The sequence below is a fragment of the Pteropus medius genome, unplaced genomic scaffold, assembly GCF_902729225.1.
Source record: "Pteropus medius unplaced genomic scaffold, Ma_sr-lr_union100, whole genome shotgun sequence".
Taxonomy (NCBI): Eukaryota; Metazoa; Chordata; class Mammalia; order Chiroptera; family Pteropodidae; genus Pteropus; species Pteropus medius.
Window position 1 is genome coordinate 551,806 of NW_024356336.1, and position 13,647 is coordinate 565,452.

The following is a 13,647-nucleotide window of genomic DNA, read 5'->3' on the forward strand; positions in this document are numbered from 1 at the left end:
CCCGGGAGGTATTATGTGAAACCCAGATTCCCAGCTTTCCTTGAAAATTCAAAAGATCAGGCAGCACTTGTCCGGCATTTCTCCATGGCAGTGTGTGGGCGAGGTGGGAAGAGCTTTCCAGCTTGCTGCAGTCCTCTCCATACCTTATGGTCTTATAAGACTCATAAGACTCACTTTACCTGCCTGGCATCAGAAGGCTTTTGACTTTGTGACTTTTGGACTAAGAGTTACTATAAACGTACTGTTGTGATCATCACGAAATTAGGGAGCTCAGAGGAAAGAGATGGAACTGGATTCCTAAGGCTTGACATCCCGAAAGGAAGATTACCTTACGGTAATCCAAAAAACCAAGTCCATGACCACCCCCTGACACGCACCAGCACTGACTGGCCGCTCCCTCCTGTACCTGAGAACTTACTTCCTTATAATCTGCACAGCCCACTTCCTCCTTTTGACTTCTTTCCGAGCCAGGGCTCCACGCCAGCGGGTTTCAAGTTCGATGGCTGAAAGAGTTCACTGCTGGCATTAGGAGGTGAGCACAATCACATTTAAATACAAGAGGCTTGTTTAGAATTGGTCATCCACGCCACAAACATCTGCATGTCCGCCACAGCACTCTGCTAGCCCCAGAGACGGAAAGTCAAATGAACGACATCAGTTCTTACCGGGAAGGTACTCAGATGGGCACCAAACTAGGGAGACAGAGGAACGCAGCAGGTGCAATGGGAAGTTTTAAGGGAAGCCCCAAAATTATGCGAGGGGACCAAGGTTTCCCAAGATCCTTTTCAGATACGAGAGTGGCACTTGCGAATTGTACACATTTGTCTTACCGCTGTGCTTGGTTTGTCTCACCATGTTTACTTTAGTTATCTACATTTAAAAACTGGGAGAAGCCAATTGGGACATGAAAATTAGATTTCTGGCTTGTCTCCCAGTTTTTAAAGGCTTTTCATATTTCTCTGTTATTCAGATTTTTAAATGCTTTTTATTCCTCATAACAGCATTGTTACAAAAACCATCAACCAACTGGAAACAACCCAAATTCCCAACAACAAAACGGCTAAATTGTGGTATATTTATATCGTACAGGGATCAGCAATATTTATATAGTACGACCCTCGGGCTGGCCACCTGTTTTGGTAAAGTTTAATTGTAACATTACTGTGCCCGCTCATTTATGTATTTGCCTAAAGCTACAGTCATTCTATAACTGAAGAATGACATAGGAGCCACAGGTCTAAAATATTTATAACTGGCCCTTTAAGAAAGTTTGCTGACCTCTGATAATAGTGGAATACTATGAAGCTATGAAAATGAATAACTAAATCTGCACACATTTATTGGTTGAATTTCTTTTCTATTTTTCAATTAGAATTGACACGCAGTATTTTAATTAGTTTCAGGCATACAGCGTAGTGGTTAGATATTTATGCTACTGGTTGAATTTTGAAAACAATTTAGAGTGTAAAAATGTTGCAAAAAATACACAGTATAAATTCAAAACATGCCAGCCTATAACCATAGTTTTGAATGATCCATAAACGGTAAAACAATTAAAAGGGGGATTCTAAATGCAAAATTCAGAAGAGTAGTGTGTGCGTTGGGGGCTGGGAGGCTGAGAAGTGACTGAGGAGGAACAGAGGGAAGAAATTCCAAGGGTACTTGTGGTATTGGTAACCTTTTTAAGAAATTATTCTTTAATCACACATATGTTATGGAGCAAATAAAACATGTCCATGGAACATATATAGGCCACACTATATTATAATCTCTGGTCAATAGAGTAAAAATGAGAAAAGGCCCCAACACTGAACCTCGAGGCCACCCTACACCAAGGTTTTAGGTCGGGCAGGGGTAGAGGCTGTGCAGAGGAGCTTGTGCCTGTAGGAGGTGGGCAGATGAGAGGGAAACTGTGGGGTTCTGGCCCATTGCAAACTGGAAAGTAATTCTTACCTGCTTGTCTTTTTTTCACATAGGCTCTCCTTTCTAGGCAGGCTTTGTATGTGGCTTGAATTCTTGCAACTTAAAATAAAACAAAAGTGTGGTGAAATGGTTTTCATTTGTTTGTCTTGGTATTTGTGACCTTCAGAGGGGATGTCAAAAGTGGCCCTCGGGGCGTGCAATGTGGAGGGACAGAGGAAGCCGATGCAGCAGTGCCGAAATGAGAGTGGGCAGGTTATATCGAGCCTGGCTGTCAGATGCTGTCTATGAACTGTAGCTTCCTTTCTTCCCCTTGCCTTCCCCAGGGTAAGGAACAGAGCCACCATCTAGAGGGCCTGCTGGGCCCCCATGTTAGGCATTATATTTCATCCTTACACTCCACCTTGCAAGACAGGTGTCAGCACATTTTAGTAATGAGCGTGCAAGGCAATGCAGCTGTCCTGACGCCAGGGCTACGGGACCGCACACGCTCCCCCTGTAGCTTCTCCTTTTTCCATACACCTCCTCCTCTTAGTGAGTGGGGTCCCACCATAGGCTAAGCTCCTTGAGGGTCCCACGGACCAGTAATGTCACATTCCTCAGGGAGCTGGTTAGAAATGCTGACTCAGGCCCCCACAACCAGCACTTGCTCATTAACCAGATCCCGATGACTGGTGCCCACTGCTATAGGAGTCAAAAAATGAAACCATTCAGCATAGTGGTTAGGAGTGCAGGCCTTGAAGCCAGAGAGACCCACGTTCAAATCCCAGCTCTGCCGCTTTCTACCTGTGTGGCCTCCAGCAAATTACCAACATCTCTGGGCCCCAGTTTCCCTGCATGTGAAGTGGAGATGATTCACTCCAAAGGTTTGTTCTGAAGCTGCGATGAGATCAGGAGTACAAAGGGCTTAGTATGCACTGGCACACAGCAGACAGATTACTCGAGCAGCATCCTTCTCGACAGACAAGTTTAGATTTCAGCAGAGAAGCCTTTCTCCCCTAGTAGATTTTTTTATTGTATCCCCAGCCCTACTCCCCGCCACCCAAATCTAGCTTTTCTCATTTACCATTCACAACAAACACCCTGGCTGTAGGCTATGAAGCTACACCTTCCAACATCAGATATTTATACAAACGTTTTTAAAACCTCCATGTGAGGGGGTGGACTCCTGTGGGCTTAGGTCCTAGTGTGGCACAACAGAATTGGATCCAAATGAAAACCAGGGCAGCACTACAGTGTTTAAGTTTCCCTGTGCATCCACGATGACCTCCAAACACTCATTAAGGCATAAATTCACGCATATCCTATCACATTCCCATATCTCGTTCCTGGTTTCGAAAGCCAGTGCTTCTAACATTATTCCAAACACCATGTTTGAGACATATCCCAAGCTAAGCTGGTTTATTTTACATTCTATTGAAATCAGGCAGGGGAAAAAAAAAAAACATACCTAACTGATGTTTACTAAATTCAAAGGCATCTTCAGTAGCAAACAGAGTTCTGGGGAAACGAATGAATATTTTGGTTCTAGAAGTGAAAAGAAACAGCGTTTTAATGATAAATTGGTCAGTTACCATCTGTAGGTTAAATAATGTTCACCCCAAATTCACATCTACTCAGAACTTTAGAATGTGATTTTATTTGGAAATATTTTATTTGGAAATAGGGTCTTTGCAGATACAGTCAAGGTAAGGATTGGGAAGAGATCATTAGGGTGGACCTGAATCCACGAGTGTCCTTAGAAGAGACAAGAAGAACACAGACGCACAGGGAAGAAGACGTGAAGATGGAGGCAGAGATTGGAGTGATGTGGCCACAAGCCAAGGTGTGTCAGGAGCCACTGGAAGCTGCAATAGGTAAGGATCCTCCCATGGAGCCTTCAGAGGAAACATGGCCCTTCCGACATGTTGAGTTTGAACTTCAAGCCTCCAGAACTATCCAGAGAATAAATTCCTGTTGGTTTACGCCAGCCAGTTTGTGGTAATTTGTTAGACAGCCCTAGAAAATAAATATATCATCCTAACCAGAAATTATCTCCCTGGGCTTTAAAAAGTGATGACAAAGAATATGAGTAATTTTAAAAGACAATCCCATCAACTAGCAGAACTAAGTTATAAATACCGATCTGTATTTCCTGCCCCACCCACCCTTTGAGGGAAACTGCCCAGGACAGCCACTGGGTGGGTAGGTGGGTGGGTGGGGAACAGCACCATCACACACCACGTGATTCTACTTCCTCATGAGAAGTTATGGAATGGGGACCGATCCCACTCCCTCACCTCCATGGCCTGCCTCCCTCAGGATGTTCTAAGCTGGATTTCCCTCAGGGATCTGGTTTAGGAAAGTAACTGCTTCTTGGAGAAGGGCCCAGAATAGAAGCACAGGGATGGAGAGGGGCCAGAGTGGCCACAGCCGGCCATGTACTAATGGCAGGGAGAGTCCACCGACAGATTCAAAGGCAGAGATTTCCCTGAAGCTGGAATCTCCGAGTCCTAGTAATGGTCTCTCTTCATGTCTGGGCACCGTTCCTTGCAACCAAATGAACCCTGACCAAGATGACTGACAGACGAAAATTTTCCTGGGTCACCCCATGATGAGTTTCGCCTCAAAACTTTTAATGTGTTTGAAGGCTGTTCATTACAACTCTGTAGCAATGAGACTCAGAGTTCTAGAACAACGTTTCCCAGGATGGAAGCAGATTTTTCACATCATGTAAGTCCTAATATCTCCTCAGAGGTCCTGCATACATTTGAACAACGGAAGACTCTAGGCACACAGAGGTTAGGGGAGCCACCCTAGTTCCCTCATTTTTCAAGCCAAGAGGCTCATTCTAGCCCCGCACCCCCCACCCCCATCAGGTTTAGAACACAAGGCTCTTTTATAATGTAATCTCCAACAGGCAGTAATATTGCCCTTCTAACCATTTAGAGCTTGTGATATTGTGATTCATAATAAGAAATGTATATCTGGCCTTTGTTCCATTCCAGTGGCACAGCTCACAAAACCCTTGTAATTTCCTAAGTGACTAGAACAATAGGGGCAACTCTGGTTATACTATTCCTGAAATAGCTTCAAAGTGATAAAGGTGAAATGGGTGTCTTATTATTCATAACAAACTCCTTTTGACCACACCACACTTGAGTTTATGTTAATGAGGCAATGTCTGGAAAGCCCATAAATAACCGAAGGATGGGAGCTGGTTGCCAGGGGAACCAATCTTGAGATTAGAGGGTTGGAGCTTTTTTTTTTTTCAGGGAGAGGAGAGGGGCTGGACATTGAATTACTCACCAGTGGTCATGCCCATGTAATAAAGCCTCTATAAAAACCCAAACAGACATGACTTGGAGAGCTTCTAGGTCCACCTGGAGAGGGCGTGGAAGCTCCACACCCCTTCCCACATGCCTCGCCCTATGCATCTCTTCCATCAGGCTGTTCCTGAATTATACCCTTTTATAATAAATCAGTGATCTACTAACTAAAATGTTTTCCTGAGTTCTGTGAGCTGCTCTAGCAAATTAATTGGACCGAAGGAAGGAGTTGTGGATCCAATTTATAGCCAGTCAGTCAGAAGCACAGGTGACAACTGGGACTTGGGACTGGTGTCTGCTGCGGGGAAAGGAAGCCTGTCTTATAAGACTAGGCCCTTTCACCTGTGGGATCTGAGACTATCTCCAGGTACACAGTGTCAGAATGCAGTTGAATTGTAGGACATCCATTTGGCATTGGAAGTCTTGTGGAGTACAAGTGAAGTATTGAAAGAGACACACAGGAGGGTTTTTTCCTTAAAAGGGCTGAATTTAAATTGAGTAGATGAAAGTATATGCTTGTAAGTCTACTTAAATTCATGAAAAATGAGTCTCCAGGCTTTAGATGGATATGAATCAATGCTGGAAATATTTTGGCGTCTACTTCCTGGCCACTTACCTCCCTAACTTGTATTCCTCGGGTTTGTAGCCAATGTACTTGATCAGCCGCTCTACGCCCTCTGCCGGAGGCCCTTGCCAGTGTGGCCAAGTGTCTGGGCACAAGGACTTGTACCTAGGATGAGGAGAGGCACATCTAGACAGCCATCAAACCTAACACTAGCTCCCCACCATGGATCGGCTTCTTTCTGCTGTACACGCCAGCCACTCAGCATACCACAGTAGACTCCTGATTTCCTTGAATTCAACTTCTCTGAATTCGACAATATACACTTGGCAAGAAAGAAAAAAGAAACTATTTCAGTGTGAGGGGAGGAGGAGTGGGCCTGTTTTCACAGAACAGTGACAGCAGAAAACTGAAGAAACCCAGTTCCACTCCTAGATATGTACCTAAGGGACATGCAAACATGACCACACAAAAGCTTACACATAAATATTTATAGCATCATTCATCGTAATAGGCAAAAGGTAGAAACACACAATTGTTTAAACACATAATCGATGGACAAATGAATGGACAACGAATGTAGTCCGGCATGTGAAGAAAAGGTGCCATGCCTGGTAAGTGACCAGAGATTTTTCAAGAGTAATTTGGAACCCAATGTTGACTTAAAAATCTGATTTCAGCATAAAATGCAACACCCTTCTAATATGCAGTCACTAGAAAAATAACCACGATGTCTATTGTATAAGGAAATAAGTGAATGCAGAGTCCAAAAGTACCTGTGGACCAAGGCAGGAAGCATGGAACTGGAGCCGACAGACTGAAACCACACCGCCTGGGTTCGAGCTCAGCTCGGTAGCTGGACAAGTCATTTCACCTCCTCACTCATATAACCTGAACAATAACAGGACCTCCCTCGTGGGGTCCTTAGTGCCCTTATAAAAGTTGAAATGTGCTAAGCCACAGAAAGTATCTGGCACAGACCAAGACTTCAACAAAAGAGTTAGCGACGGCATTCCTCTTAATATCATTATGTGGTCTGTATTGTTTTAAAATCAAATTTTAAACTGTTAAAAAATGTTTACTTTCCTGGAATTATATTTTATATGCAAGTCCATTAAGGGCATTGCAATGAACTGAATGTTTGCATCTTCCCTTCCCCCCAATTCACATGCTGAAAAATCCTAACCCACCCCCTACAATGTGATGGTATTAGGAAGTGGGGCCTTTGGGAGATGATTAGGTCATGAGGGTCGAGTCCTCATGAATTGGGATTAGTGCCCTTATAAAAGACTCCAGTCTGCAACCCAGAAGAGGTCTCTAACCTGAATTTGCTGGCATCCTGACCTCAGATTTCCAGCTTCCAGAACTGTGAGAAATAAATTTCTGTTGTTTATAAGCCACCAACTTTATGGTACTTTGTTATAGCAGTCTGAACTAAGACAGGCATTAAGTGTCACATGTTCTTCCCTGATTTCCATGCCAACTCCAGGTAACACAGTGCAGCCTCGGGCCCTTCCGGTTCATAACTACCAATACCATCAGGTCTGTCCAAACACGGGCTAGACAGACGCACAGGGAATGAGAGTTGCTTTAAATGCCTGCACGGGGACTACTAACTTCTGTCCTGTTCAGCCCTGAGTGCAGCTGCTTCCTGATTAAGGGAAGTGTGCTAGGCCACCTGCACAGATTGGGCATCTCTAGCCTGGTTCCTTGAACCTGTGCTGCTTTTCTCCACAAGGCCACTGACCTTCAGCCATGCTGGCCTTCCAGCGGGTCCTTGAGCCTGCCCAGTTTCCACCTCCAGGCTCTCCCTTCTTAGACTGCTGTCCCTCCCTCACTCAGGCCCTCCCAGATCACCTTACCTAAAGAGAATGTACCCCTCCCCCCACCTGACCTCCTATATCGTCCTGTGTTAGCTGGTCTCTCCCACTAGAAAGTGCACTCCGTGCAGCAGAGATGGGGGTCTGTCCTGTTCTCTGCTGTCACCCAGCACCTAGGACAGCACTGACACAGAGCAGGTGCTCCCTGGTATTTATGGAAAGAATAAACAAGCCTCAGACAGCAGCAAAGTAGGGAAAAAAAAATGTGTGACGTTCAAAAAAATCCAGGAAGATGGAACATCAAACGTGTGTGTGTGTGTTGGGGGTGGGGTGGACAGTGGCCGCTACTTCCTGCCATCTTCTCCAGAAGTGAGCTTCAGAAAGATGGATGAGATAGGGTGAATGGTATGAAAATGAGGTACACCCAAAAAACGACCTGGCAAATAGTCTGGTGGTTCCTCAAACATTATCAGTAATTTACTCCTAGGTATATTCCCAAAGAAATGAAAACATATGTCCACACAAAAACTTGTACATGAATGGTCCTAGCAGCAGCATTCGGAATAGCCAAAGAGTGGAAACAACCCAAATGCCTATCAACAGATGAATGGATAAATAAAATGTGGTCTATCCATGCAACGAAATATCATTCAGCCACAAAAAAGGAAGGAAATATGATCCATGCTACAACATGGATAAACCTTGCAAACATTATGCTAAGTGAAAGCAGCCAGATACAATAAGTCCACATATCATACAAATGACTCCATTTGTATGAAATGGCCAGCATAGGGAAATCTGCAGAGACAGAAAGTGGATTAGTGGTTGCTGAGGGTAAGGAGATAGGGGTTTATTGCTAAAAGGTACAGAGTTTCTTTTCAAGGTGACGAAAATGTTCTAAAAGGGACTGTGCCTACACATACCTGTGAACGCTAAAAGCCATTGACACTTGGAGTGAACTGCATAGTATGTGAATTATATCTTAATAAAGCTGTTTAAAAAGAGAAGACCATGGCTATGCATTGGCAGAATGGTCCAGAAATGATGACAGATGAAAGAAAAAAGGAGTGGGGACAAAGAGGAAAGTGGTGTGACAGCCAGCCTTCAACATGACTGCGTGAGGATCCTGTGTTTCCTTCATACTGCCTTCCATACGGGCCTCCGGGGCGGGGGTGGAGCGAGGGGGTGGATATCCATGATAGTGTTTTAAGGTTCTATGGATTTGAGGATTGCGATGAAAATGCCTCTCCAAATGTACCTACAGTGTAGAACAAAGCCATGCAGAGGTCCTGGACCTCCCTTGGGAGGTTTCAAGGTAGTATTTGGGGTGGGATTGTCCATATCTCTTTCTACTGTTTCTACAACCCAAAGACAATCACACCTTTTCTCAAGATGGTTTCACACGCATCAATAAAATCCTAGGTGTGTTTAGCTGAAATTGTATCAGATCAAAAGGTTAATGCTGATTATGCTAATCAGAAGTTCAGATCGGCATGTAGACAGATCATTAATATAACAGTGAGGGAAGAGATTATTTAATATACATAGATATCAATTTTAACTACACGAGGCTCATGGGAGAAAAACAAGCATGATCCTCAGTAGAGAAAAATCTAGGACCACAAAGTTAGTGTCTAAAAGTAAGAACAAAAGAAAATTAGCTAAAGTTTCAGAGCTCAGGATCTTGACATTCAGTTGCAAAATGCAAGGAATTCAATTAAAAATAGAAGTTCATGCACGTGCTTTTTTGTGATTATAAAGTCATACTTCAAAAGAAGCCTAATTTAGGTTGAAATATACAGTTGCTGATATTCAACCATGTTGACCTACAAAAATGACCATTTCCTTATGCTTCTCTTGAGAGTATGAGAGTATATTGCAATTTGGGCAAGAAATTCATATGCAGCCTACCTACCACAAATGCGATATTGGTGTACAAGCAAATTTGGGCAATGGTGGTGTTAGTGGTGAGGGAGATCATTAAATTCTTATGAACTTGAGAGCAGACAATTTAATCCCTATGTTACACCTGAAGAAATAGGTCACAGATGGAAGAGAGAGAATGGGGAATCCCACCCAAGTCTGTGTGGCTCCAATGCCTATGCTCCCACCACTACACCCAATTCTCTTAACAGGCCACGAGGCCAAGGGCATCGCCCCCAGACTGACAGCACTAAATCAGCACCTATGGTCACCTTGGGAAGGGTCTTCTCCAGCCAAGTACAGACCCAAGAAGAGCGCTGCCCACATCTGCCCCCTGGTGGCAGGTCTACGCACTCAGCTTTGTGTTTCCTTAATTCCGAAAAGATGAGGACTTAGTGAAATGAAGGGAAGGTGGCGAACTGAGTTGGCTTCCTATTCACTGAAATGTGAGTGTTTAATCACCGTTACAGCTATAGCGGGAAAGAACCAAACTGAGTTCCCTTGAGGCCTGTTGTTACCCATTGCCTCATCCAGAGACTGGCATCTAGTACCGTGGTCCCCCCATATCTGTGGTTTCACCTTCCGATGTTTGTTACCTGCGGTCAACCACGGTCTGAAAATATTAAATGGAAAATTCCAGAAATAAACAATTCATACGTTTTGAATTGCTTGCTGTTCTGAGTAGCGTGATGAAATCTCGTGCCATCTGGCTCTGCCCCACCGGGACATGAATCGTCCCTTTGTCCAGCGAATCCCCGCTGTGCACACTCCCCGCCATTCGTCACTTAGTAGCCATCTGGGTTATCAGATCGACTGTCCTGGTATTGCAGGGCCTGTGTTCAAGTCACCCCTGTTTTACTTAATAATGGCCCCGAAGCACGAGAGTAGTGATGCTAGCAATGCGGACATGCCAAAGAGGAGCCATAAAGTGCTTTCTTTAAATGAAAAGGTGGAAGAGAGTTCTTAAGGAATTTTATCATCTCATATCCTCACAAGAAGGGCGAGTACAGTACAATAAGATACTTTGCGAGAGACTATATTCGCATAACTTTTATGACAGTATATTGTTATAATCGATCTACTTTATTATTAGTTATTGTTGTTAATCTCTTACTGTGCCTAATTTATCAATTGAACTTTATCATAAGTATGCATAATAGAAAAAAACAGTATTATACACGGTTCGGTACTATCCAGTTTCAGGCATCCACTGTGGGTCTTGGAACATACCCTCTGTTGATAAGGAGGGGCTATTCTAGATGTTTGACTTGACTTCAGATCAACAAAATAAACTTTACCTTTGTAAGAAATGCTCGTATTTCCGCCGGTACGCAAAGCCGGCCCTTCTCACCCGCAGGTGTTCCATCAGCCCTAGGTATTTGACCTGATGCCTTATAAGGAAGTCATCAAACTTGCCTTTGGAAACATAAAAGGGAGAATGACAGTAAAGGATCCCATGGCTCCGTTTCAACCAAGACAGACCAGAGGCTTCAAGCTGATGATCTGTGAGCTGGGTTTAGCCACAGATATGTTTTCTTAGACCCTAATTGTGTTTAATGGGGGAATCTTATAGAAAAATCTGGATTTCTGGTTTCTCTTAAAAAAACATGAGATCTGACCATTCTGGGCCCAGAGTCCCACATGACGACAATGGCTGGAAGAGAGTACTGCTGCCCCTTTAGATAGGGTGTACCCTCTCTAGTTTGCCGCAGTCCCCTCTACGCCCTATTGCCTTACGTCCAGTCTGCTTTACTCATTTGTTCTTCCGGCCTGGCCTCTCTAAGCCTTGACCGTGTGACTCTGTTATAGACCATGACAAGGGCTTAGAAAATACCAAGTGAAGATTGTTCAGTGGCTACAAAGGAGCAACATTACTTCCCCTCGCCTGTGACGCCTGCCTAGCTCAGCTGCATTGCTCCCGAAATGGGCCAAAATCTGAGCGATGCTCACTCAGGACCACCGAAGGAACCCCCCTCCCTACTAATTTACCTTCTATTATTAAAAATGAAAACAATTCATGTCCAGAGAAGAATGAGCAAGCCTGTGGTGGTTTTTAGGATTTTCACCCACTACCATCTTGGTTTTCCTCCCAGCCTCATTGTCCTGAGCTCAGTGTTCAGAATGATTCACAACTCACTGGGTTCCTTCCTCTCATTGGGCTTGATGCAACGAATGTATGAAGGTTCCTTGGAGATGAGAATTTCCAGAAGGCTGCTCAGGCTGTTTTTAAACTGAGTCCCCACCTGCAGGGAAAGAGAACGAGCTAAATAGACGTTGCTACTCCCAATTAAAACTGAGAAGACTGGGTTGGGCATAAGACTCTGGCCCTTTAAGTCCCACACTCTCGACAGACTATCCTACGTGTTATCATTTCACCCATGAAAGGAAGGTTTTGGATGTCTTAGCCTGAGGAGCTCAAGCTCAGTCCGGTTAAGCAGAAGTTGGACATCCTTACAGGATGCTTCACTCACGCAGCAAGTAGGCAGTGAGCGCCTCCTAGGAGACAGCATCACCGCTGAGCCCATCGCCCCCATCACCTTCCTGTTTCCTTAATACCAAGCTTCCTTTATGACACTCACACTGCTGTTACGTTCTTTATTTGATGGCATTTTCCTATACCATCTCCCACTAAGTCCCATACGCTCAGGGACATTGTCTGTTTTGTTCTTGCTAAATCCAGCACAGTGCCCGACACACAGTAGGTGGTCAGTGAATGTCTGCAAATGACCACACTGCTTGCTAACCTTGGAAAGTATATATTTAGTAGACACTGTTAGAGAGTCATACTTCAAGAAAAAGGGGAGAACTTGAGAAGTGTAGGGAGCCAGAGGTAACTGCACCCTCTGGCTGATTTTTGCTGCCTTTAAATTTTTCCTGGGCATTTTACCCACTCACCGTTGGCGACCTTCTCCGGTTTTCTAACTCAGCTACCAGGAAGCATTCCTTTAGGATGCTGTTTTTGGACCTGCACAGCACCTGTAAGCAAAGAGAAATGAGCACCACATTTGCTTCTTCACAAATCACTATGGGGCTTTCAGATAAGCTCACATGAGTGTGCACGATGGACCAGAGCCATTTGCTACAGAAGCCCTTGAAGAAGAGGGAAAAAAATAACAATCGAGTGTGAAAGAAAATGTTCAAATACTATATCCACTGCCATATCTACTTGGTGAGGCCATCTGACTGTTTTTCCTTGGACACGATGAAGCCATAACTGTTTCTACTGCAGCCTCGCTGCTACAAGGTCAGTGGGTTCTTTGAGAATGATCTTCAAAGACATACATACACACAGCCAACAGATATATGAAAAGATGCTCAACATCACTAGCTATAATGGAAATGCAAATCAAAACTGCAATGATACCACCTCACACCTGTTAGAATGGCGATCATAAATAAGACCAGAAATAACAGGTGCTGGAGAATATGTGGAGAAAGGGAACCCTCACACACTGCTGGTGAGAATGTAAATTGGTTCAGCCACTGTGGAAAACGGTATGAAGATTCCTCAAAAAATTAAAAATAGAGCTACAGTATGACCCAGCAATCCCCGCTCTGGGTATCTACCCTCCAAATTTGAAAGCAGTTATTTGTAAAGATATATATCCCTACGTTCATTGCAGCATTATATACAGTAGCCAAGATATGGCACCAAACCAAGTGTCCTTCATTGGATAATTAAATAAAGAAGATATGGTACATATATATACAATGGACTACTACTCAGCCATTAAAAGATGAAATATTGCCACTCGTACCATGGATGGATCTTGAGAATATCATGCTAAGTGAAATAAGTCAGACAGAAAATAACAAGAACCATATGATTTCACTCATATGTGGTATATAAAGCAAAAAGCAACAAATGAACAAAAAACAAAAAACAAAAAAAAACGGAGATACAGACAACAAAATGGTGGTTACCAGAGAGGAAAAGGGGTCAAAAACATGGTGACAGAAGGACACTAGACTTAAGGTGGTGGCACACAGTAGAGTATACAGATGTTGTATTATAAAGCTATATACCTGAAACCTACATAATGTTATTATTAACCAATGTCGCCCCCAAAATTTGTATTAAATAAAGAACGATCTCCAAGATAAGATGTTACAT

General features: G+C 43.8%; 1 protein-coding gene across 1 annotated transcript in view; it reads right to left on the bottom strand.

The window, feature by feature from the left end:
• The window catches only part of MYO1H (myosin IH), a 41,545-nt gene that overhangs the window by 5,120 nt on the left and 22,778 nt on the right, over positions 1-13,647 (bottom strand). The window contains exons 16-22 of the mRNA XM_039861836.1: positions 12,429-12,509; positions 11,671-11,776; positions 10,832-10,949; positions 5,845-5,958; positions 3,371-3,447; positions 1,954-2,022; positions 419-503 (exon numbers count right to left, since the gene is read on the bottom strand). Coding sequence (XP_039717770.1) covers positions 419-503; positions 1,954-2,022; positions 3,371-3,447; positions 5,845-5,958; positions 10,832-10,949; positions 11,671-11,776; positions 12,429-12,509 — 650 coding nt within the window. The remainder of the gene's footprint in view (positions 1-418; positions 504-1,953; positions 2,023-3,370; positions 3,448-5,844; positions 5,959-10,831; positions 10,950-11,670; positions 11,777-12,428; positions 12,510-13,647) is intronic.